Source organism: Erpetoichthys calabaricus, chromosome 17 (assembly GCF_900747795.2).
Source record: "Erpetoichthys calabaricus chromosome 17, fErpCal1.3, whole genome shotgun sequence".
Classification (NCBI taxonomy): Eukaryota; Metazoa; Chordata; class Cladistia; order Polypteriformes; family Polypteridae; genus Erpetoichthys; species Erpetoichthys calabaricus.
The window spans coordinates 95,449,033-95,475,100 of record NC_041410.2 but is presented as its reverse complement, the minus strand read 5'-3'; the positions used below and the strand labels follow the sequence as shown (position 1 = coordinate 95,475,100).

Genomic DNA, 26,068 nt, shown 5'->3' with positions numbered 1-26,068 from the left:
TTCATTAGAAATACAGTAATTGTGTAATTATTGTGCTATAACAATAATTCAAGATCCTGCTATGCAAACCATTTCACTGTACTCTTTACATGTGACAATAACTTTGAACTTGAATGGGATGTCAATTCATTAAAGGACTCGCATACACCAGGCAATATGGAGTCATCATTCACAGCTGCAATGCAAAAAAGTACAACTTCCACAAGAAGAAACCCAGATGGCAAGTAAACCAAGGTTGAAATACTGCAAAGTAGTAACTTTACATGTTGAGCCACTGTGCCCATTGAAGTCAGAACACACTTATACAGTATATGCCTGTCTTGCTATCTGTTATTTAGAAATGTAGTAGCAGATAAAAAAGAAAAAAATTCAATCCCCTTTCACCCAAAATGAGAACGAGTCCACAGCGGCTCAGTTCAGACGTACCTCGACTGAATCATCTGTCTCTGGGGTGTTGGCTCCTTCGCTATCATAGCTTTCAAGATTTACCACTTCTGCAAAAAAACAAAGCAAAAAACATCTTCTCATAGACAGCTTTTTTCTTCTTTTGTTGTGTACTTCAAACGCCTGCTAGTCAGCTCAATGAACAGTTGGACAGACGAAAGGAACCCACTGAGAGCGCCACTCTGCTCTCCTTCTGGCTTGATGCGCGCAGTACATGCACCCCCTGGGGATCTGGATCACTATCAATTATGTTCCACTTTTTTCCCTTCAAAGGCTTCAGTGAGACTGAGTATCTACCTTCATTGGGCTGTCTCTGCTTGATTTATAGTACGCCTGATGGCAAGATGGTGTACCAGAGTTAAGTACGGCCTGGTACCATCTTTGGCCCAGGTAGTCGTCTGGGAATCTCCAGTTATTCAGGTCTCTTTCTTGTTTAGGGACTGCTGCGTTGTAATATCAAAAACGATATATAAATGAAAATAAGTATTATATTATATTAAGTGGTGTTAAACTGAGATCTTGGACTGCTGCACGGGTTGCAGGTTTTCACTTCAGTCACTTTTTAAATAAGTAACCAATTATCACTGCTAATGGAACATCTTCTTTTGACTTAATTTTATTTGACTTGCTTTTCAAGATTAATTTTTCTTACAACAAAGACTTACAAAACCAGACAACAGATGACTAGCCAACTTAATCCCATTTGCTTCTGTGTGTCCATCATTTATTTAGACCATATCTGTCTCAAATGTTTGAAAAGAAAAAGTGAAGGTCTGAGAAATATTTTCTGATCCACAAAACATTTGGATGGTGCTCAAATAAAAAAAGGAAATCAAACGTTTTGGAAATATCTGGAGTGGCATATTGAGAGCTCTCACAAGCCACAGAAGTAAATAACAGGATTCATTAACAACAAGAATTGGCTTCTAATACAGAACGTGGGTGGCAGAAAATGGTGGCTCTTAAGAAACTGTGTATGAAAATTCTTGAGCTAGTTAGTATTATATTATATTATATCTTTATATATAATACACTACCGTGGCTGTCCATTTGTCTGTCCAGGATTTTAAATCACCTGTAGCTTGAAAACCGTTTGACCTATTGACCTGAAATTTGGTACACATATACTATGTGTATCTGCTTTTGGAGTGATGATTGACCTCCAAGGTTATTCGTGTTTTTATTTTATTGTAGAATCAACTCTCGCCAGCAGCCAGTAGGGCGGCCGTGCGGCACATGTGTACAGGCGCCATTCTCATTCCCTACCACCTTCGCCGTCACTTCCCCTACCTCTTCATATCTTAAGTCTTCAATCTACCTCTGAGCACACGAATGCTAAATGTACAGAGAAAGAATATGAAAACTATAAATGCTCAAGCCAAGTGTATTCACTGCATGTAATCGTGCAGTGCGCCATTACTGGTATTATATTATATTATATTATATTATATTATATTATATTATATTATATTATATTATATTATACACTTTCAAACACTTGTCCAGTGTCGGATAGGAGGTAGCCAGTGCTGGTCCAGGTAACATTAGATGTAAGGTAGGAATCAGTGGTTATCAGTGTAATACTCCTACTTAATCCAATTCAGAGTAGCAGGAGAGCCAAAAACTTATTCAAACAGCACTGAACGCAAAGCAGGAAACAGACATAGATGGGCTGCAAGCTTATCATAGGACCTGCTCTTGAACACAAACACAATCACACAGGGGCCAATATGGAATCACCAGCACATCTTTGGGGATCTGGAAGGAAAACACAAGTGCTTAGTGGAAAACCCATACTGACATAGGGAGAACATGCAAAGTCTGCACAGATTGGGTATGGGTGCTGAATGTTCATTATATTATATTATATTATGTTATATTATATTGAATAATGGTGGTTCATGTGCTTCTCACAAAACATAGCACCCCAGGTCATGTTGACATCATTGTCATCCCCTTACTGTGTGTACAATTGTCTGTTGCGTTCAGAGTGTATGATTTGCACTCTCACAGGCGGCCAGTTTGATGTGCCTTACTGTCATCAGATGTTGCTGCAGTTCTTTTCCTGTCAGACATGCCATGTGTTTGCCTCCCTGTTCTTTGTCACTTGCCGTAAGAAGGGCCTGAAGCTCAATAACGTGATGGAGGAAGCCCACACCTCCAATTGTTTGGTCATGTATGACTTTCTGTTACGCTTGGAGTGTATGACTTGCATTTACACTAAAAACGAAATGTGCTTGATTGTCAGCAGAGGTCGCCATAGTTTTCTTCCAGTCAGCAATGCTATGTACCCATACCACTGTTCTTTCCTTGTCAGCCAGGATGCATGGCCATGCCACCTCTTGCCATTAGAAGAATCCAAAGTCTAATTATGTGGGTGATGTAGCCCACATCTCCAGTTCTTGGGTCGTGTTATGTGTATCACGTCACAAGCCCTTGATTAAGACCAAGATCAAGGTTCAGTGCCCAATGGGCATACAGTTCTTAGCATTTTACATATAAAGATTAAAAAATAAGTCAAGCAGTAATAAATCTATATTGACATTATAAAATTGATTTCAGGCTTTAAGATGTTTGAATGGTATCTTTAAATCACTATTAGGTATTTCAAAATGTGCCACAGCCAGGCCTTTAATGACCTCTTGGGCACGGCCATCAGCAGTGTGTCTGTTTGCAGAGAGAGTGTCGATCTTGTTGAGAGGTTTACTTACCTCGGCAGTGACATTCATGTCTCTGGTGACTCTTCCTGTGAAGTCAGTAGATGGATTGGGAGAGCATGGGGGGGTCATGAGGTCACTGGAAAGGGGTGTGTGGCGCTCCTGATATCTATGCAAAAGGATGAAGGTCCAAGTCTTTAGAGTCCTGGTGCTTCCTGTCTTGCTATATGGTTGCGAGACATGGACGCTATCCAGTGACCTGATGAGACGAAGACTGGACTCCTTTGGTACTGTGTCTCTTTGGAGAATCCTTGGGTACCATTGGTTTGACTTTGTGTCGAATGAGCGGTTGCTCATGGAGTCCCGAATGAGGCACATTATCTGCATTGTGAGGGAGCGTTAGCTACGGCACTACGGCCATGTGGTGCGTTTCCCCGAGGGTGACTCGGCTCATAATATCCTCATTGTTGGGGACCTGAGTGGCTGGACCAGGCTAAGGGGTCGCCCACGTAACACCTGGCTGCGACAGATAGAGAGACATTTCCAGAGGGTGGGACTGGACTGTGTGTCTGCCTGGGGGGTTGCAAACCGGGATCCCGAGTTGTTTCGTCGTGTGGTGGGTGCGACAACACACTGTACCAGTGCATGCTCCCCAACTTGACTTGACTTGACTTGCCACAGATGCAGCCATGTTCCAATCTGCATTTCATTTTAAATAATCTTATTAGAGTTATAAAGCCTGTTCATTTTTGTAGAATAAGCCTGTGCAGAGTAATAGGATTGTGAAGGCCTCCTCTTATTTTGATTTTTTATTTCTCACATGAAAAGTAATTGCAAAAAATTCAAATAAATGTGTACTGCCTTGTACTGTATTATATGTCTGAAACCCTGCTCTTCAACTAAGCCCCTCGACACTTGACTTCAGGTGGGCCAGTTTCACTAATAAACAGTTCTGCTGGAAGTGTGTCTAGACTTATTAAGAAATGGGGATTTTCTCCAAATGGGACGGTTCGTCAAGCAGATTGTAAAATTTCTTGAGAGAAAAATAAGAGTAGTGCTCACCCTCCAGGAGGTCTCGTGTCAGGCCCAACTGGCTAATGATATATCGTGGGATGTCTGTCTTCACAAGGTGACCCTCTTTGGCATGGTCCTCGGCTGCTTCCAGAAGGTGGTAGAACTCCTCAGGATTAAACTCCTAGCAAATATAAGACTAGGTCAGAAAGTCCTTGACCATGCAATCTAAGAGTCGATGGCTTAGAGGTTACTGATAATGTAGATTTCCAGCAGACTTTACTAGGGACTCCATTAATAACTGGCAGATTACAAGGAAGAATGGCCGTGCTGAAGATGGACTTGGGGATTTCAATACTTTTGGGGATACACCACTATAGGCCAGTAACACAAACTGGGCATTTGTCCTTTTAAGACACCAGACATTTGTCCTATCCTAAAAATGACAGGAGAGCCTAGTGATGGGAGCATGTACTGAAACTCGGCAGAAGGAGCATGCAGCATACAGGGAGTGACACAGGTGACAATTTCTGCATCCCTTTAATGGGATACAGAAGCTTGCTGAGTAATATACTGTCTATATCAAAATTAGACAGTTGGTGTAGTAGCCCTGGTTGAGAGTAAAATTTGATTTTAGAGCTGTCATGTTTGCACCAAAAGGATTGGTCAGTGTTTCATTATCAACAGAAAAACACTCCACCAGAATAGGACATTCTAATTAGATGGTAGACAGGTAAAGTGACCTGCTTAAGGTCATTAATATTTCACCTGCTACCTCGAGAATCGAGTGCACCATTACTAGTCCTTTTGGTATGTGCATTAAGTGGAGCTGAGGTGCTGAGCGTACTTGTGTTTTATTTTAATTCAGTTTTGCTGGATGCCTGCACATCATCCTACCTCAGGTCTTCAAAGAATTAGGGAGCCCGGCAGCTATCTAAAGATAAGATCCAAGCAGTGGGCCATCATAAATTCAAGATAAGTTGCTTACCAGACACTCAAGCAATCGAGCCGGCCGGGAGATGATGATGAGTAGCTTCTTCACCAGCTGAGTGACAAAGGCCACTTCAGAGCTCTCGGAGCGCTCAAATGCCTAAAGTGAGAGAAGAGGAAGATCCTATTAGGAAGGAGACATTTTAAACCTGACAAGATGCAACTCATTGAAATATGAGGCCAGAGGCGGCCATCAAGCTTGTTTGTTTAGCTTATAGCTAAGCTGTTCCAGTGTCTCATCCAGATACTTCTTAAAATTCCTTGTTGAACAGCAGTTTCCACTTTTTGATAGACACAAGCACTTATGGAGAGGAAGCATCAATCCATTCAATAAGTAACATCCTCATCTCTTAAGAAACAATACCCAGACAGTGTAAATCTATGGATACAGTCCTTTTAAATAATGTAAAGTAATTGTTGAGTGCTGGATCCTCCAAGCTAATTAGAAAGAGACATATGAGCTGGAAGAACAAGCAGAAGAACTTGTGAGTAGAAGAATGCATTGACATACAGAGTGATAGGTTATTAAGACCTTCAGAATGACGTACAAGAATTTATCAGTTATGTACAGTCATTATTGTACATTATTATAGACAGCTTACATTATGGAGCAGAAGGACCACTAAGGTGAATGATAACACAAAGAGTAACTATGAACATAGTGTGTGTAAAATAGAAATACACCGGCCAAGCAGAGGCGCACTTACATTTCGCAAGAGTTTCTCGAGGTTCTCCTGCAGCTCCAAGAAGTAGACAGTGCTGACCACTCCCTCACGAGACTTGTCCAGGCAGTCCCTCGCGAGCTCCACAATCTGGTGATGAATGAAGCTGAGGACTCCATCAGCCAGAGGAAGGACACTCTCCGGAGAGAATGATGAGATGAAGTCAGACAGACGTTCCTCCATCTGTGCTGTTGCCTAGGAAAGCACAGGACGAGATATTTATGGCCGCCATACAGATCTCTCTCTCTAGTGGTCAGTCTGTTGTTGTTCTATACTGTTAAGTACAAAGTTCAGAGTAAAATCTAGGAGGCCTTATGGTTGTGCCCCTGCTTGGGATGTCACACCTCATTCAGGAAGTCTTCTGTTCTACATTTAAGGCTGTTAGTGCCTTTGTTTTTGGGGTGTCAAATTCAGATCTTGGAGGGCCGCAGTGCATAGCCACTTTCTTAATTAGTAACCAGTTGTTGCTACTAAAGGAACAGAAACATTTTGCCTTAATTTTAATGGACATGCTTTCCAAAATCCAGACTTCTTATTTGTTACTTTTTTTCTTTACCAGTAGGCAAACAATGAGATGCAAAGTGATGACCAGCAAACACAGGGGTCTCATACAATCTCGAGTGCCACCATTTTTGCTCCAACCGATTTCTATTTAGCTCTTAATGAAACACGTTTATGTACTTTTTTTGGCTTATTACTTCTCTGATTCTGTCATGGCTGACATTTCCAAAACTGTTGGTTTTCCTTTTTCATGCGGTCAACATCCAAATGTTTTGTGGACCACAGCAGATGCGTTTTTCCCAGACCTTGACAATTCTTTTTCTTAAATATTTTATTGTGACAGAAATTGTAAGAAAAGACACAGGTGCCAATGAGAACCTTAGTTAGCAGTGTCATCTGTTGGCTTGCATTGCCCCCCATTATTTTTGGCTGCTAAGTACATTAAAAACAAAACATTTAAAATGCAACTCATTTAAAATCAAGGTGACGCAGCACTCTCCATTATCATTAGTTCTTGATTGCTAATGAAGAAAGTGGCCTGAAGGAAAACATGCAGCCACTGTGGCCCTATAGGACCAGAGTTTGACCCCCTTGTCATTAATCTTGGTAAATGCGCCTGGGTTTGTGAGTTTGTTTGCGAGAAAACAGAGAGAAGATGCCATCTGATGCTCATGAGCACACTCTGACCCACTGACTGCTTATCAGTTTGGTGCAAAGGGCTTCTGGCTGGTGGCACCCCTCTGACTGTTGGGGATCCCGTCTAAAAGCCAGTATGTGATCTTGTGCTGCTCTCTGGTATGTTCTTTTGTGTTTGCAGAAGGGAATTATAATTGTGTAATTTACGACAAGTGCTATGTGAAGGAAAGGGAAATGACTGATAGGAAAGGTACGGCAAAGACCACTTAGGGGTCCCAGGCTAAGGTGCTACCATAACTCCACTAAGCAAGCTGTTTTACCTGTTAGTACTACTACATACTGTATAACTACAGCTTGGTGAAAGGCATAAAGACTGAATGAACACTACCAAATGAGCTTGTCTTTACTTCAACTGTACGTACAGTTACCGTTCCTACACGGACAAAAGACGCTGTGCACAGCATGACTCTAATCTGATGGAAAATGCACCATATTGTTTATATAATGTACAGGGTGAGTCAAAATTATGTTAACAATAATGATACTGCTATGTATATACTTATATACAATTTTTGTGGACAATTTATGTGCCACATATGGTAAATGTGTTAAACATGATGGCGAACAGATTGAGACATTCCTGTAAATCATGCTGCACATATGAAATATGTTTTATGAATACGTTGTTTCTGCCATTCAAATGTTAACATAATTTTGACTCACCCTGTACTTTGAGATATTGGCTACTTTAAAAAAAAAAGAATTATCATCTGTGTCAATTGGTCATTTGGTTTGTTAAAACACTGCATAGCAATTATGTGACTTGGCGTGATTACCATTTGATGAGAGGCACCATATTTCATTAACTTGTTGATTGTGTAAATCTTAGCAAGTTATATAACTTGTCTTTGCTTAAACCGTAAGTCATTCTGCTATTGTTCCAATGATGAAAGGCACTGTATTCAGGACAAATAACACAATGCTGGTCATTTAACTTTCAAAGCCTAGCAAAATGTAAGCTAATGCTAAATGTACCGTACTGTTCACATCATATGCTTTGAAGTACTGGACACATCTAGAAGATGATGTCAGCTCGTTCGTTCTTACATTAAAAATGTGTAACCTGATATCATTAGACGTCAGTGAAAGGCGCTATGTGAAACATAAAGCTGAATGTCTGCTTGTGTGTGTTTGTCCAGTATGCAAATCCATACTGTTGAATCTGTGTCTGAAAAAATTTTGTACAGATTCTTAATTTGTACAGACGAAGACTGGAGGCTGTGTGTGCATAGATTTGTACTGAGGAAGACCACAGGCTATGTTTCATTCCATAATTTAGTCACTTCTCCTACCACAAGGCAGCCCCAGGTACCCCTGCTTGTATTTTTCTTGGTATGCAAACCCGCACCAAATGTTGCACAAAACTGTACTGCGGAAGACCACAGACGTTGTTTAGTTCTGAAATGTAGTTGGTTCCACAACCCCGTGTAACGCTGCTAGTATAAAATATATACTGTGCTTGTTGATTGTGCAACTCTTACTCAGTTATACAGCTTTGTCTGTTCCTCATTTGTATATTCTGCTCTTAGAGTGAAAGGCACTATATCAAATACAGAATAAATGACCCTTTTACATTTGGAGGAATAAGTAAATAAGTATGCAAATAAATAAAAGGACCATGAAATGTGACAATAAATAATACCAACATGAAATGTGAGTATAAATAATTAAATGTGTCACAAAATTTTTTTTTTCTTATTTCTTTATGTATATGTGTAATGAATTCTTCATTTCAGTGGCACCACTTACAACATGAAATATGCTCTGAAATGAAAACTGTCACTTTCACTCGTTAAACTTGAGAGGGTGAGCTCTAGCTAGCTCTGTGTTTTGACTGGTGAATTGTCCACTGAGTGGACGTATGTGCTTTGCATGACTTGGAAATCCTGAGGATCAAACTCATGCTCAGAGCTGTGACTGTGTGCGTTGGATACAACTTGACTGTGCAGAGCAGCTTCTTTAATTCAAGAAACTCTGAATTCATCGTTAGGAGTCTGCTGTGTGTGACCATTGATGTCCAGTGGTTCACGTCCACTCTACCGATGACTCGCCAATCAAAAAAACAGTACTAGTTAGAACCCGCCCACCCAACTGTGATGAGTGAAAGTGACAGCTTAGCTTTAGCGCTTATTTCACATTGTGTACAGTGTCACTGAAGTCAAGAAGTTGCAAAAGAATTAAGTAAATACATAAAGAAATAAGGCACAAAAATATATCTCATGACACCTTTAACCACTTAGATTCACATTTCGTGTTTTTATTATTTATTTATTGTCATATTTAACTGTACTTTTATTTATTTGTATGTTTATTTTTATCCAAAATAATCCTTCATATTTTCAGGTTGGTGAAAGGTGCTACTGTACTGTATATAAAAAAAGATAACCTGGTTAAGAGATATGTAATTTGTGCTTGAACTGTACACTCTATTACCACTTTATTCTGAAGAAAGGCATTATACAAAATGAAGATTAAGAAATCCTTTGCAGGTGTTCCAACTCAAAATCAAGCCGGTATTGTAATCTTTAGCAAAATACATCACATCTTTCATATCTTGTGCTTTGTGTTACTGGCACCATCAGTATAAAGACATTCATTTAGCCAGTTGAGTTTCTTAAGCTACCTGAATGACAAATACCTGGTTATAGTTTGATGAAAGATGCAATGTAAAATGAAGCTTGTTTGGTTTTGTGAATCTGAATGAGTCATACAACTTGGTAGGATTTAAGAAATTTAAGATTACATAAATGGGATACTCCTGTTGAAGAAAGTCGCTTTCAGATGCCCCATATTATAGGGCAGAAGCAGCAAAACTGGGGTACATTTACAAGGTGCCAGAGTGCCCCCTAGTGGCCAAGGCTTTATACAGTAAAACAGAAGGTTCTGGTTCTCAGCGTCCCCCAAGTAATAATTACTGCACATACGAATGCTGACTGGTACAAATATAGAAAGAACATTATTGTTTCGTGTAAAGAGCTGTGGAATATGATATGTAAAATAAAATTTCCCTGAATGTGAAGTAAAGACTGAGAGGTTACCTTTGGAAAGCGCTCCTTGTACACATGATTCATCATTACTATCTCATTGTCATAGCAGGATGGTGAGCGGCCGGGGCTGGAAAGAGAGAGTGGAGAAAACAAAATAAAGTCGCAAAGAAAAGAAGCAGAACAGTCCACCTGACATCACCTTAAAGTAACAATTGCCTTTTACACCGTGAGCTCTAAAAAGGCCTCCATAATGAGGATGTGCAGATTCCACTTTTGTCGTCTTCTCATAGCAGTTGGACTCAGGCAGGCGAAGATAATCCATTCATTCATTATTGAATCAGATGGATGCATTTCTAGGTTACAGAGACCATTCAAATGGCATCAACCACAAGGTAAGAACCAACTCTGGATGGGATGCCAGTCCATTACAGATCACTATCATGCACACATCCATACAGGGATATTTTACAAATGTGGAATACTCCACCCAAATTAGCTTATTATCTGATACTTACCCCGTGTTGTTTGTAGTGATGGCAGAGAAACATTTTTAATCTCACACTTTCATTGATAAAATTTTTTGATAGAAATCTGCCTTAATAGGGACCAGTAGGGAGACAATGCTATACTGTATTCAAGCGTATTTGAGCACCTAAATTGAAGACAGAGCTTTTGACCAGTGAATGACGAGTGAGGCGGGTCTTCAGTTTAAAAGGTTGAATCTGCTTGCACACACTTCACCTTCATGCACTACTCTCATTTTCTGGGAGTTTTTACATGTGTTTTAAATTTTATGAGCGTAACACTGAAACTGGCCTGTGGATTATGCAATTAAAGTAACTTTAGATTTTTTAATATTGTTTGCCGCTGTTCAGTGTTGTCCCTGTTACAGCCCATTTGTATCATACATTTTGTTACATCCATTCTTAATGAAAACACATTAGCCAACACTACAAATAACACAGGGTAGGTAACAGATAATGTCATGAAGGATACTATATAAATACAGACTGAATAATTTATAAGGATTTTTTTATCATGTAGCTTGACTAAATTGTAGCATATGATGAATTACCTTATAAAGCTTTATGATGCAGCAGTCGATTTATAAAATGAACAATTCAATTAGCTGTTTGTGACAGTCTAAAAGGAGCTATTTAATATGAATGTTAAATACTGCATAAAGCCCCTGGTGATAGGACAGGCCATAAGTTAAGCTCTTATTCCATGTCAACATGTGCAAATTCAACACCCCAACACCAGAGTTCTGAGGGCAGGTAAAGATCTTTGGACTGGACACTAACCTGAGGCTTCTTGAGCGGGGCCGCACAGCAGGTGACCTTCGGCCTCCATCATCATCCGTGATGCTCTCGCTGCTGCCAAAGTGCTTGGACAAGAAGTGCAGCTCATCCATGGTGGGCTGGAAGGGAAGCTGATGAAGCTTTTCTTGTGAGGAGCAGGATGACTGCAGAGAGAATGAGTACAGCAGAAGGTGAGGAGACCCCAAGTAAGAGCATGGTGGTCTGTGTGAGGAGCTGGGCAATGGTTGTAGTAGTGCCTCTGCAGCTTACTAAACTGTGACTCTGTGGCTGCGGCTCAGTGGATGCACTCTCCAGCAGATTCATTGGCTTCTGCTGTGTGTTGCCTTCAAATAAAAGCCTTTTAAATGTATAGGGTCAATACTGTCACATGAGTGACTTATTAGGTCCTGGAACCAGCACTACATAAAGACAGGAAAGGTCTTTTCATTTGTGTATCACCCAGCAATCCCATTGTCCAGCAAGGTGGTCCCTCTGTTGGACCAAGATGACCTAGAGCCCCGCCCACAGTCACCAGTAATGTCTAAAATCCAGATGTCTATTTACGCTATGTGACCAAAAGTTGCTGGAGACCCCTCCAAATGAATGAGTTCAGGTGTTTTATTGTTAACATTTGTATATAGCCATGCATTCTCCATTGACAAACATCTGCAATAGAATGGATCGTACTGAAGAGCTCAGTGATTTTAAATGTGGCACTATTAGAGGGTGCCACTTTGCCACAAGTCAATACATAACATTTATGTGCTAGAGCAGCAACAGCTCAACCACAAAGGAAAATGAGGAAACTTGACAGGCCAGCACAGGTCTCACTTTTTAAATGAGCAGACCCCACCCTGAGTGAGCAGTTGTACACTTTATAGCCTTTCTGCCGTAGGGTGACCTTGTGATGCTCTGTTTAGTACATCCTGTAATTCTACAATAGAAAGAAACAACGTGCAGTATAATCGATAAATCCATAGAAGCACAGGAGAACTCAAGTGCATGTTATGGAGATCATCAAGTACATTATAAAAAAAATAGGAACAATAACCTGGAAAGTGGGGCGGCATAGTAGAGCAGCCATTAGCATTGGTGCCACACAGCTTCAAAAATCCTGGGGCTAGGCACTGGCCGGGAGAAACTTGAATGTTCTCCCAGAGTCCCCAGGCATTTTTGTCCTGTTACATAAAAATGTAAGGAGGTGACAACACTACATTGGCCCTGAATGACTTAGTGTATATGAAGGACTAGTGCTGGGCAGAAATAAATGGGCAATTTGAATCTAGGACGTGGGATCTGTGAGGCAGCATTACTGTGCACTGACTGATTGTGTAAAGTGCTTTATAATGGTAGTTGTTACAAAAGGTGCTTAAATAAATAAAGTCTGATCATTTAACATCCCTCATAATTCATGTGACTAGAGCAATGAAGAGAAACACCTTACTATATAAAGTACTGTGAAATGTGCTGTATTCATCATGGCGTTAATTGTCAAAAGATGCCAACTGAGGACCAATGGGTAAGAGAGATGGTATCTTTATTTCCACCCAATATTTACACTTCTCTAAGTCATATGTGCTACTTACAGACACAGTAGAGCTCGGAGTGTTGGTTCCATATCCTGAAGAAGGCAAGGAGGCCAGTGACCAGCGTCGGCCGTCTGCCCTGCAATGCAAAAACACAGAGCCATAAGCAGAATGTGCAGCAGAGAGCCCAGCACGACTGCCCTCCCTCTGACAACACCCGCCTGACCACCTCACTGTCATCACACAGGTAGGGTGAGGCATCTGAGTAAGCATTCCAAAGAGGACCCCAAGAGTGGTAAGGTGGGTTCAGGTGGTTCAGGGGTCTGAGCCATTCCATAGATGATAGGCACATCCATTTTAGGCAACAGAAGCAAAACCACTAAAATAAATGGCACAAAGTCAAGTTCTTCTCATCCTGCTCCTACATGGAGTGTCAGAGGTCACAGAAATTGTCATTTACGGCAGGGAGGCTTCAAAAGAAATGACTGTGAGGAATTTAAAGAAAAGCTTGGCTTTATTTATTAATGTATTTGTTTTGTTTTTGTTTTGTGCTTTCTTCATGTCAAACCATACTGTTATGACAAGCTGATTGCTCAGTAAAAGAAGACATGCTGGTGAGATAAAGTTAGCCTCTTGGACAAGTTAATTTAAAGTAGAGTTGCAGTTTCTGGCTTTTCATTGTGTGATGACTTTGAGTTTGTTTGGCTTCATTGTTTTGTTTCTACAATTCCTGCCTACATTTTGGCCCTTTTTTCCACTGTTTTGATCTCTTCTCTTGTCAGAAGGTTCCAAACAGATAATGTAAAATAATTAGGCAGACCTGGCAGGGATCCTGCTGACAGCAAATGACCTCATGTTTAAAATTGTGTTTTTATTAAGTATCCAGATAAAATGCTGGGACAACAAGCCGGATGAACCAACAGAGTGTAATTGCAGACCGCAGTGCCTATGTGGTCAGTAACATAATGCCCCAACATCACAACTTGCTCTCAACGCCCGTCACGCATTACACTACAGTTATAATTAGGACCCTGTTATACTGTGACTAGGGTTAGGGTTGTGGAAGGGTCATCTGACTCAAATGGCATTTGTGACTGATGTTGTGGGCATTTCCTGAGCTACATCATAGGTATTGCAGGCTGCAGTTAGACCCACCTCAGATGGACTCAATGGCCACCTCTTGTTTGGCAAATGTTTTATGCTCTAATGTCCTGTAGGGGCCACTATAAGGCATCATAACTCTGGACTTTTACAGAATGCCCCCAAATGACTGGGAATTTACCAGGACTTGGAACCTAAAATGCTGTTACTATATTTCTTAAAAAGAATACAAATAGGAAGTAAAAAATTAATAAATGGAAGATGTGTCGCAAGCGAAAAGTGCTATACAAGCCAAAGCACTTGTGTTTTTCACTAATTAATCAGGCGGCACACAAAGGGACAAACAGGCGCCACGTTCATGTACAGGTCATTCAAATCACAAAAGCTGTACGGCCTCACACAGAAACACCACTGGGCAAAGAAAAAGACAAAATTCAGGGAAAACAGCAAAGCAGCGCACACAATTCATCCTTCTATGAAGACAGAAACAAGTAGGTGACAGCTGCAGGACAGTCAACATTACCTGTCAGTTCTGTGCCCATGGCTGCACAAGGGAGAAATGCAGGACATCATTATAGCAGAAAGAAAAACTCAAACCCGTCTCTCCACATCAGTCCCCATGGGCGGCATCAGGCGGTGGGCAACAATGACAAACGGCTTGCCAGAGGCAGACACTGCTCCTAGTCTGACATTAAAAGCATAACTTGTCCTCGGCAACCCTTTCAAATCCTGTCACTTGGATGTCATTTTTGGGTTTTTTTGGCATCAGTGGGCAGCGCCAGACTGATAAAAGGTTTTGAATTGATCTGACCATTTGGACGAAAAGCTTATTTTGAAATGTAGCACCACTGACTTTTTTTAAGGAAAATGGGAGCTGCTGGCATTAAATCTTCACAGAAATCAAATGGCTTATGATGCTGAGATCAAGCTATCTTGGGGACTTTGGCTAACATGTATTAATGAAAGTTATAATAATGCTGCCACTGTCCACATGGTGGCAACTAATTCTCCAGCACCACAGAGGCTGCAGACCTGACTTCACATTTTCAAGGAGATCCAGTGTGGCAGGTACTGGGGAGGCCAGCATTGAAGCTGCTGACCAAAGGGATACGTTGGGTCGCAATGTCATAATTTAAGGCACAGTGGGCACAGGCCAGGCTTGAGGAATAAATTTACTTGGGATCACTTGAGAATGGTGCTCATCATGGAGCATTTGAACCAGTTGCTGAAGCAATACAGACCTTCATAGGCTTCTTGTGATGGTACTCACACTGAAGGGCACTATGTAAAGTAAAAGTGTACCCTTTTTGGGTCTGCTGACATCAGATAAGTGAGCGTTGGTGAACAGATGAAAGGCACCAAACAGAAATCAGCATTTGTTCACATCACCCACAATGAATTATTTATTGAGTTCCTTTTTAAGATCGGCCATCATGGTAAAGTGCCTTGAGCTTTTAAATAGCCAGATGGTCATTGCTGATATTTCCCACAATGGGTTTTTGCTTCAATTGCCTGATTGCCTCTTATAAGAAAATGAGTCCAATTCCCATATGAATGATGGACTGCAATGAAAGGTGCTATATAAAGCAAAAATATAGTAACTATAGTGACCCTTTTACCTTCTACACACTTCATTGTGTTACAGATTTAATTTTAAAAGAATACATAATGGCATTTTGCACATTAATCCATACTCAGTAATTAACAATGACAAATTAAAAACATCTTTTCAGAAAGGTTTGCAAATTTATTGAAAAGCAATAACTGAAATCTCTCATAGAAGTATTTCAGTACTTTGTAGAAGCCCCTCCGACAGCAATTCTAGCTTTGAATCTTCTTGGGTATGTCTCTACAAGCTTTGCACGCCTGTATTTGGGCAGTTCATCCCATTCTTCCTGGCAGGTCCTCTCAGGCTCCATTAGATTGGTGGGGAAGTGTATGTGTACTGCCATCTCATGGTCTCTCCTCACGTGTTCTGTGGTGTTTAAGTCTGGGCTTTGGCTGGGCCACTCGAGGACACTCAGACAGATCTGTCCCGAAGCCACCCAGTTGGCAAACGTTCATTGCTGGTGTTCATTGGTACAGTCTGATTATCACAAGAAAGGTGCTGCACAACTTGAAAAAGCATTACTGGACTATGTAATCTAGATGGTGAACATAATATATCTGTGCTCCTCTTTTAGGTATTCCTGTAGTTTCTGTGTACAGTGGTTCAACCTGGCAACCGCTTAGTTGTAAGGTGCTATATAAAGATGTTCACTTGGACTGAGATACTTATCTTGACTTCACTACTCTTATAGTGATCCATGTTATGTTTAAGGATGGTGCTCACTACATGTTGCCATGAATGACCTCGTCTTGCATCTTTCTTGCTTACCTCAAAAATCTCAAGGCATATTTGCATACAAGTAAATACAGACTCAGCATGACTATTTCAATAATAATTTTAATCCATTCTGTATTTCCGCACTGTTTTTTCATTGAAAAAATAAAGGTTTATATCCACTTTTGTTTTTGTATTGTTATTAATTCTATGTATGCAGTTTTATCTTTAATATTTTAATCATTGACTGACACCTGAGCACCACACTAGTGCAGATAGAGTGGAACAGTGTGAGGTTTTTTTTACAGTGGCTGGAGTGCCAGTCCTGCCACCAACCCCCAAGTTTTCCCTGTAAGTTGGAGGACCTGCTTGCAGGGCTGGATGCAAATTAACAGGCAACAAAAATATTTTTATAAATGATATGTGTACATATTGTGAGATTTTTGGTTAAGAAACTGGCTAAACCAGCAGTTACAACTATGATCTATGGCTAAGAAATAGATAGATAGATAGATAGATAGATAGATAGATAGATAGATAGATAGATAGATAGATAGATAGATAGGTGAAAGGCACTATATAATAGATAGATAGATAGATAGATAGATAGATAGATAGATAGATAGATAGATAGATAGATAGATAGATAGATAGGAAGGAGGTGGTTTGTTATGCTGCATCAGCACATGCTCAAACCTCCCTCCCTCTCTCTCTCTCTGATTGAAAGTGGGGGGGTGACAATGGTGTCCTCTAGTGGCGGCAGTTAATAACTGGGGTTTCCTGAAGTAACATTTGAAATGTCTTTCAAAAGTACCTATACAAAAATGATTTATAGTGTCATGGATGGGGTGACATCCAGGCTGGGATGACAGGTTTTTCCTTACCTAACCAGGAGTCCATGAAGAAGGATGAGTATAAGGGATGGAAGTCAGGGGTTCAACATCCTTTCTCACAGCCAGGAGGCTTGTATGAAAGGACAGAGTAAATGGATAGCCAGGCATTCCATCTAGGTTGCATGATGACCCCTTGTCTGGCAGGTGGCCATACCAGAGCAGGCTCAATGCCAGGTATAGATGGACGTCCCAGTCTGGATGGGTGCACAGAGAGGCAAGAATAGTGGATGGACAGAGGGAGGCTTCCTCCCAAAGCCATTTGTTTTCTCCATAGTGCTTATGCTTCTCTGTGTGGCTCACCTTTGGATACCCACAGGGCTGTGTGGGACACGTAGACCTCATGGCAGGCCCGCTGGATTCCTCAGTTGCTGCCAAAGGGAGCTGCCGGGTGAGGAATCCCTTACTTTTGGGCATTTCCACATAACTCCCATAAAGTGGGAGTTTGAAGGAAGGAGAATTTGTGGTTGTGTGAAAGTGACGTCCTCAAGAAAATATTTTGATAAATAAACAAGCTTTTTGAACCGGTGACTGTCTTTGGTCCAGTTGTGTCTGGGGTTTGGGGCTCTTAGATATAAACATCTGATATGCATTACAGAAAGTAATCTCCCAAAGTATTATAATTGGGAATGTGACCAACCTAAAGTGTTGTCTCACTTTCATCCAGTTTGTTGTACAACATTTCTTTGTCACGAGTTACAGTAAAAAACAACACTATGAGGGCCATTAACATGCAGGCACTCTGTTCCGTCACAGTCTGCAAGGCAAGGTACTATAGGGCAAACTTCTTACCTTCTGGAAGAGGCGAAGGAGAAATGAGCTGGAGCGCTGGGTGAAAAGTTGCGAGGACTGTCCAGCGGACTGCTCCCTGCAAGAAAGAGCAAGTGACCATTAGATAAGAGTAAAGGCCATAGATGAAAGCAGCCCAGCTAATCTGTGCAAATGCCACTGTGAAAGAACTCGCCATGCTTTATTAGACTTTGGGCAGATAAGTCTGTGCACAGGGTAAAAAGACTTGACATTCTAGAATTTACCTTCTTGTTCTACCTGCTTGGTCAAGCTTTGGTGTTTTCAGCTTTGATTGTTTAACTGTCCTTCTCAAAGACACACCCTGTAAGGTTGTTACCAAACTCACCTTTTACAGGACACGTCTGGTTATTTAACAGATCAAAGGGGTCTACATGCAGGACATGTCGTGAACCAACTTGGGTCACAAATGGGATTCACTGAATCTTTGTATTTTTTTAATATAACGGCTTGCATTTTCTCACCTAAACTAAGAATTAAGTTTGTTTTCTTCTACTCCACCCTGTGCCACTGGTGCCAGTGCCAGTCCTATTTTTACATGCTGACTCCAAGTGAGTCTTTGAGCCAAGTCAGCTCACCATGTAATGACCTTCAGGGAAAAATGTGTGGCACCCTGACCACAACTACAAGACTTTCAGACCAAATACAGCACACACTGTCATCTCTGAGCCAAGTCGCCTGACCTCCGATCCTTAAACATACCATGCAGCACAGCCCAGTTCAAGTACAGCATACACCAGCATTTCTGAGCCCAGCTTCTGCAGTGTCCTTAAAAATATTTTGTGACACGGTAGCTTAAGTAACTGTGACTATTAGGCTCCCAGATCAATTACAATATACAACACATTGGCATATCTGATCCCAGCTCAGTGCTTTTAATGATACCATGTGGCACAGCGACTTACAACTTACAAGGTTCACTTCAGTACAATCAAGTAAGCATTATCAACTCTGAGCCAAGTCCAGTGCCCTTAAAGACACCATTTGGCACAGCGTTCTACATGTTAAGACTCCTAGTTTAATTACAGCATACACTGGCATCTCTGAGCCAAGTCTTTTTATCCACTAGTGCTCTTAAACACACCATATGGCACAGTGTTCTAGAACTATAAGGCTCCCAGTTCCATTAAATATTTTAAGTGTGGACATCTCTGAATCAAGTTGTTTCACCTATTTACTGCCCTTTAAGTAGGCCAAGTGCCATACAGCTATAAGTTGAGGAGTTGAGTCCCAGCTCAGCCTCATGCTACTACCCAGTGCTCCCGAGTGAAGCTACTTCACCCAAAGTTCCCTTCAGAGTTGTTTTGTGGGCGAATGGGTGAAGACTGGGTACCCAGTTTTAATTTCAGTCAAACATCTCACTCCTGATATGACCTTGGGTCAGGTTACTGAAACTTGCGCCTGCATAGGGGTTCCAAGGCCATGAGACCACCCAGCCCCCATTCTGCCAAACATAAATGATCTAAATCAGTCCTTATGGTTTTCAGGCTTCACGTGGAAGAATTAGATGATGATGATACTCCATAACAGGAAGAACACACATGCATATACACACACACACACACACACACACACACACACACAAGGGCCATTTTAGCAGTGCCAGCTCACCTAACCTGCATATCTTTGGACTGTGGGAGGAAACTAGAGCAATGGAGAACATGCAAACTCCATGCAGGAAACAATTGGGTGGCAAAACCGGGACTCCTTACTGCAAGGCAACAAAGGTGTTATTGCACCATCATGCAGCCCTCTAAAGGTGTGTGTCATACTAAATTGCCGTATGTTAATGAGCATGGGTGTGTGGATGAGTGTGCCCTGTGATGGACTGGCATCCTGTCTGGTGTTTAAAGCCATGACTGGCTTCTGTCCCTGTGACTATGAAGTCACTAAGCAGGTTTACAAATGGACGATGAATGGTTCTTCCATGGTGCCACTTAAAATCTAACTTTAGTGCAGCAGGTGTCGTAGAGGGCAGGGCACAGCCATACTGACAGGTCATCATAGAAGAAGGCGACACACAAAGGGCGGCCTAGTCAGAACCCAGAGGAGGAGCTGAGCTGTTACCAGCAAGAATGCGGATGCTAGAATGTACCCACTTCTATCAAACCCTTGAGAAGTGTTCTTATAGAATGCCTTTCAGTGCACATTCCGTTAAAATGTTGATTGATGCTGGATATTTTCCTAAAACAAGGTGTGCAGCTAAAGATCATGGCTCCCTCTGAGTCACAACATCAGGCAAATCCCCCTACTACACTTCAGTGAGCTTCCCCAGCCACTGCCCTGTCCCTCCCTGTCTTATAGCGGCACTGAGTAACACGTAAGACAGAGCCCAACCAACTGAGTGGTACGCAGGTGAGGGATGTAACCTGCTCGAGGCAGCCACCCAGCTCCTGCTTTGTTTGCCAGATGAGCAGCCGTGTATTAGGGCTGCCCGTGTGCTCACACGTGAGACATTGCCTTAGCCTGCAGTCCCCTCCCCCCGTGCATCAGTGACCACACATCCCTTTCATTAACTGGAAATGCCCACTCATGCCCTGGCGTAATTTCATAATCCACATCTTTTTTTTTTTTGCAGTGCCAGGTCTTTAACAGTATTGACTGGAAAAATCATTAAGCTTTTAGATTGTGCTAAACAATGCTTATTGAATAATGGGTATCCAGTTCCGAATGGAGGGGGTTAGAAGTGCCCAGGCTCTGAACTGTGTATATGTAGATTATGGCAGTTTGCTGGCCGGGCATTGAAGTTTCGGGAGGGAAAGGGGCTCGTTGTGGCATTGCTGATGTTAAGTTGCACACAATTCTTTCTGTACCAAGAAACACAGTTCTCCCCCTGACTCCTCTCCTCTGTCTCATCCCCCTTATCAATACACTCCATATGTGCAGAATCATCAAAACAAATTCTGCAAGTGACATGACCTAGTGGTAGATTTGTAGTCTGAGATGTACAGAGAGACCAGGTCACTTCACCTCCCTGTTCTCCAACAATAAAAAATATATTATATATATATATATATATATATATATATATATTACAATTTTATATATATATATATATTATAATTATATATATATATATATATATATATATATATATATATATATATATATATATATATATACACACATACACACAGTCATATGCAAAAGTTTGGGAACCCCTCTCAGCCTGCATAATAATTTACTTTCAACAAAAAAGGTAACAGTGGTATGTCTTTCATTTCCTAGGAACATCTGAGTACTGCAGTGTTTTCCGAACAAAGATTTTTAGTGAAGCAGTATTTAGTTGTATGAAATTAAATCAAATGTGAAAAACTGGCTGTGCACAAATGTGGGTCCCCTTGTAATTTTGCTGATTTGAATGCCTGTCACTGCTCAATGCTGATTACTTGCAACACCAAATTGGTTGGATGAGCTCGTTAAGCCTTGATTTTCATAGACAGGTGTGTCCAATCATGAGATATAAAGGTATTTAAGGTGGTCAATTGCAAGTTGTGCTTCCTTCCCTTTGACTCTTCTCTGAAGAGTGACAGCATGGGATCCTCAAAGCAACTATCAAAAGATCTGAAAACAAAGACTGTTGAGTCTCATGGTTTAGGGGAAGGCTACAAAAAGCCATCTCAGAGGTTTAAACTGTCAGTTTCAACAGTAAGGAATGGAATCAGGAAATGGAAGGCCACAGGCACAGTTGCTGTTAAACCCAGCAGGTCTGGCAGGCTAAGAAAAATACAGGAGCGGCATATGAACAGGATTGTGAGAATGGTTACAGACAACCCACAGATCACCTCCAAAGACCTGCAAGAACATCTTGCTGCAGATGGTGTATCTGTACATTGTTCTACAATTCACCGTAATTTGCACAAAGAACATCTGTATGGCAGGGTGATGAGAAAGAAGCCCTTTCTGCACTCACGCCACAGAGTCGCTTGTTGTATGCCAATGCTCATTTAGACAAGCCAGATTCATTTTGGAAGAAAGTGCTTTGGACTGATGAGACAAATTGAGTTATTTGGTCATAACAAAAAGCGCTTTGCATGGTGGAAGAAGAACACCGCATTCCAAGAAAAACACCTGCTACCTACTGTCAAATTTGGTGGAGGTTCCATCATGCTGTGTGGCTAGTTCAGGGACTGGGGCCCTTGTTAAAGTCGAGGGTCGGATGAATTCAACCCAATATCGACAAATTCTTCAGGATAATGTTCAAGCATCAGTCACAAAGTTGAAGTTATGCAGGGGTTGGATATTCCAACAAGACAATGACCCAAAACACAGTTGGAAATCTACAAAGGCATTCATGCAGAGGGAGAAGTACAATGTTCTGGAATGGCCGTCACAGTCCACTGACTTGAATATCATCGAAAATCTATGGGATTATTTGAAGCAGGCTGTCCATCAAATTGAACTGAACTGGAGAGATTTTGTATAGAAGAATGGTCAACAATACCTCCATCCAGAATCCAGACACTCATTAAAGGCTATAGGAGGACAGCGTCTAGAGGCGGTTATATTTGCAAAAGGAGGCTCAACTAAGTATTGATGTCATACCTCTGTTGGGGTACCCAAATTTATGCACCTGTCTAATTTTGTTATGATGCATATTGCATATTTTCTGTTAATCCAATAAACTCAATGTCACTGCTGAAATCCTACTGTTTCCATAAGGCATGTCATATATTAAAAGGTAGTTGCTACTTTGAAAGCTCAGCCAATGATAAACAAAAATCCAAATAATTAAGAGGGGTTCCCAAACTTTTTCATATGACTGTATGTATGTGTATATACATACATATATATATTATATATATATACAGTGCATCTGGAAAGTATTCACAGCGCATCACTTTTTCCACATTTTGTTATGTCACAGCCTTATTCCAAAATGGATTAAATTCATTTTGTTCCTCAGAATTCTACACACAACACCCCATAATGACAACATGAAAAAGGTTTACTTGAGGTTTTTGCAAATTTATTAAAAATACAAAAACTGAGAAAGCACATGTTCATAAGTATTCACAGCCTTTGCCATGAAGCTCAAAATTGAGCTCAGGTGTATCCTGTTTCCCCTGATCATCCTTGAGATGTTTCTGCAGCTTCATTGGAGTCCACCTGTGGTAAATTCAGTTGATTGGACATGATTTGGAAAGGCACACACCTGTCTATATAAGGTCCCACAGTTGACAGTTCATGTCAGAGCACAGACCAAGCATGAAGTCAAAGGAATTGTCTGTAGACCTCCGAGACAGGATTGTCTCGAGGCACAAATCTTGGGAAGGTTACAGAAAAATGTCTGCTGCTTTGAAGGTCTCAATGAGCACAGTGGCCTCCATCATCCGTAAGTGGAAGAAGTTCGAAACTACCAGGACTCTTCCTAGAGCTGGCTGGCCATCTAAACTGAGCGATCGGGGGAGAAGGGCCTTAGTCAGGGAGGTGACCAAGAACCCGATGGTCACTCTGTCAGAGCTCCAGAGGTCCTCTGTGGAGAGAGGAGAACCTTCCAGAAGGACAACCATCTCTGCAGCAATCCACCAATCAGGCCTGTATGGTAGAGTGGCCAGACGGAAGCCACTCCTTAGTAAAAGGCACATGGCAGCCCACCTGGAGTTTGCCAAAAGGCACCTGAAGGACTCTCAGACCATGAGAAAGAAAATTCTCTGGTCTGATGAGACAAAGATTGAACTCTTTGGTATGAATGCCAGGCATCACGTTTGGAGGAAACCAGGCACCGCTCATCACCAGGCCAATACCATCCTTACAGTGAAGCATGGTAGTGGCAGCATCATGCTGTGGGGATGTTTTTCAGTGGCAGGAACTGGGAGACTAGTCAGGATAAAGGGAAAGATGACTGCAGCAATGTATAGAGACATCCTGGATGAAAACCTGCTCCAGAGCGCTCTTGACCTCAGACTGGGGCGACGGTTCATCTTTCAGCAGGACAACGACCCTAAGCACACAGCCAAGATATCAAAGGAGTGGCTTCAGGACAACTCTGTGAATGTCCTTGAGTGGCCCAGCCAGAGCCCAGACTTGAATCCGGTTGAACATCTCTGGAGAGATCTTAAGATGGCTGTGCACCGACGCTTCCCATCCAACCTAATGGAGCTTGAGAGGTGCTGCAAAGAGGAATGGGCGAAACTGGCCAAGGATAGGTGTGCCAAGCTTGTGGCATCATATTCAAAAACACTTGAGGCTGTAATTGCTGCCAAAGGTGCATCGACAAAGTATTGAGCAAAGGCTGTGAATACTTATGTACATGGGATTTCTCAGTTTTTTTATTTTTAATAAATTTGCAAAAACCTCAAGTAAACTTTTTTCACGTTGTCGTTATGGAGTGTTGTGTGTAGAATTCTGAGGAAAAAAATGAATTTAATCCATTTTGGAATAAGGCTGTAACATAACAAAATGTGGAAAAAGTGATGAAGCGCTGGGAATACTTTCTGGATGCACTGTATATGTGTGTGTATATATATATATATATATATATATAAATATATATATATATATATATATGTGTGTGTGTGTGGTAAGTTGTATTATGGATCTGGTGCTTTGGAATGGTGTTTGCTACAGAAAGCCACTGTATTACTTAAAAGTTATTTATTTGTACCTTGGTCTTCTCTTATGTTCAATAACAGTCAGAAGACAAGTGCATTAAACTGACTGACTACTCTGAATTAGTCCATCAAGTGTGCGCATGGGCATTGAGCTGGACTATTGCTGAGTATTCTTTTCTGCCTTGTGCCCAGGGCTGTCACGACAGGGCACAACTTGCAGTAACCCAGTACTGAATTAAGCGGTTGACATAAGCTAACCATCATTAAGTCTTAAAAGTTCATTTAATCAATGGTAACATGGAGCAGCCTGACCCTGTCACATGCCTGTTGTGTCTCCTTGACCATCGCACCAGAAATAATGATGATGATGAGAAGAAATGGTCATATAGACAAACAGTGCCCACTGCATCCTTCTACAATTTGATTAACTGATGGCTCCATCAAGGGTTAAATGCAAGATTCTGCTTCTCACCTTGAAATCCCTACATAACCTTGCCCACCTCTACCTCACTCAGCTCCTAGTTCTTTACACTCCTTGTTGCTCTCTCGAGTCCTCGAGCAGTAATCTCCTTACTGTCCCACGCACCAGACTCTCCCCCCTGGGTGGCAGGTTCTTCAGTGTTATGGCCCCTCAACTCTGGAACTCTCTTCCTCAGTCTCTCCAAGATTGCTCCTCTTTCTCCACCTTTAAATCTCAACTGAAAAATTTCCTCTTCTACAAACTTTTGTCTTCTGTGTAAATTTTTTTTTTTACTCTGTATGTCGCTCTATAAGTGTAACTTATTATTATTAACTGAATCATATCATGGAAATTCTTTGGCCCTGTTTTGAAGTGGGATCCCATTCTGGATTTATTCCTATTTGGCATCTCATGCTTTGGAGTATTCTGGAGTAAACAGGTCTGTAAAAGGAATGAATGGATGATGTAGTTTTTCTGGCAAAGAAATGTATGTGGGGATCCATGTCATTAAGCACGGAAGCTTTTTGAAATTAGTGGGTAAGCAATGAAGGTGTGGTCTTCCAACGTCCACTGTACATTGCAGGAAGAAAGGATGAGGAGATTGCAGGGATACTGGGCAAGGATTCATAGTGAACCTGAGTAATGGAAACAAAAGAATGATGTCTGAGGCCTGCACTGAGAAGTCGAGCGTCATGTTCAATGGCCTCCTCATTACCCCTCTTTGCTTTCTTCTTATTAATTGGGCTCACTGATTCCCAGCAAATTACTTTCACTGTCCTCTTTTATTCATAGGGACACCCATTAGAGCTGACAATTAATACAGTGTGTATTCTGCTGTACTCGTTTTCCATTCCTTGGCAAACTATATACATATATTAAAAAAATGCACAAATGAGCTAAGTATATTTTCCAAGAGGACCACTGAACAAGTGATACACTTCTTTTGGCCTTCTTCCTTCCATAATATTTGGCAGTTGTTTTTGTCTGTTTTTAATTCAATTACTCTCTAATAAGATGAGGGGTTGTGCTTAACTGCAGTCAAGTTGACCATAATGGGATTGGCTGAGGCTTTTATTCAGCTCCGGCACTTTTCCGGCT

General features: G+C 41.3%; 2 protein-coding genes across 4 annotated transcripts in view; both read right to left on the bottom strand.

Annotated features, from left to right (window-relative positions):
* Window positions 1–26,068, bottom strand: part of mast1a (microtubule associated serine/threonine kinase 1a) — a 103,576-nt gene that overhangs the window by 17,912 nt on the left and 59,596 nt on the right. For 2 of the 3 annotated variants that reach the window (XM_051920575.1, XM_051920574.1), the window contains 9 exons: window positions 17,942–18,017; window positions 14,460–14,480; window positions 12,896–12,974; window positions 11,313–11,473; window positions 10,060–10,135; window positions 5,810–6,019; window positions 5,101–5,202; window positions 4,164–4,296; window positions 427–494 (listed from right to left, as the gene is read on the bottom strand). In XM_051920575.1, the coding sequence (XP_051776535.1) occupies window positions 427–494; window positions 4,164–4,296; window positions 5,101–5,202; window positions 5,810–6,019; window positions 10,060–10,135; window positions 11,313–11,473; window positions 12,896–12,974; window positions 14,460–14,480; window positions 17,942–18,017 (926 nt within the window). The remainder of the gene's footprint in view (window positions 1–426; window positions 495–4,163; window positions 4,297–5,100; window positions 5,203–5,809; window positions 6,020–10,059; window positions 10,136–11,312; window positions 11,474–12,895; window positions 12,975–14,459; window positions 14,481–17,941; window positions 18,018–26,068) is intronic. The other variant, XM_051920576.1, reaches the window with a different exon arrangement.
* The window catches only part of rnf11a (ring finger protein 11a), a 628,093-nt gene continuing 602,643 nt past the window's right edge, over window positions 619–26,068 (bottom strand). Inside the window, exon 4 of the transcript XR_007933761.1 lies at window positions 619–637. The gene's annotated coding sequence lies outside the window, so the exon portion shown is untranslated. The remainder of the gene's footprint in view (window positions 638–26,068) is intronic.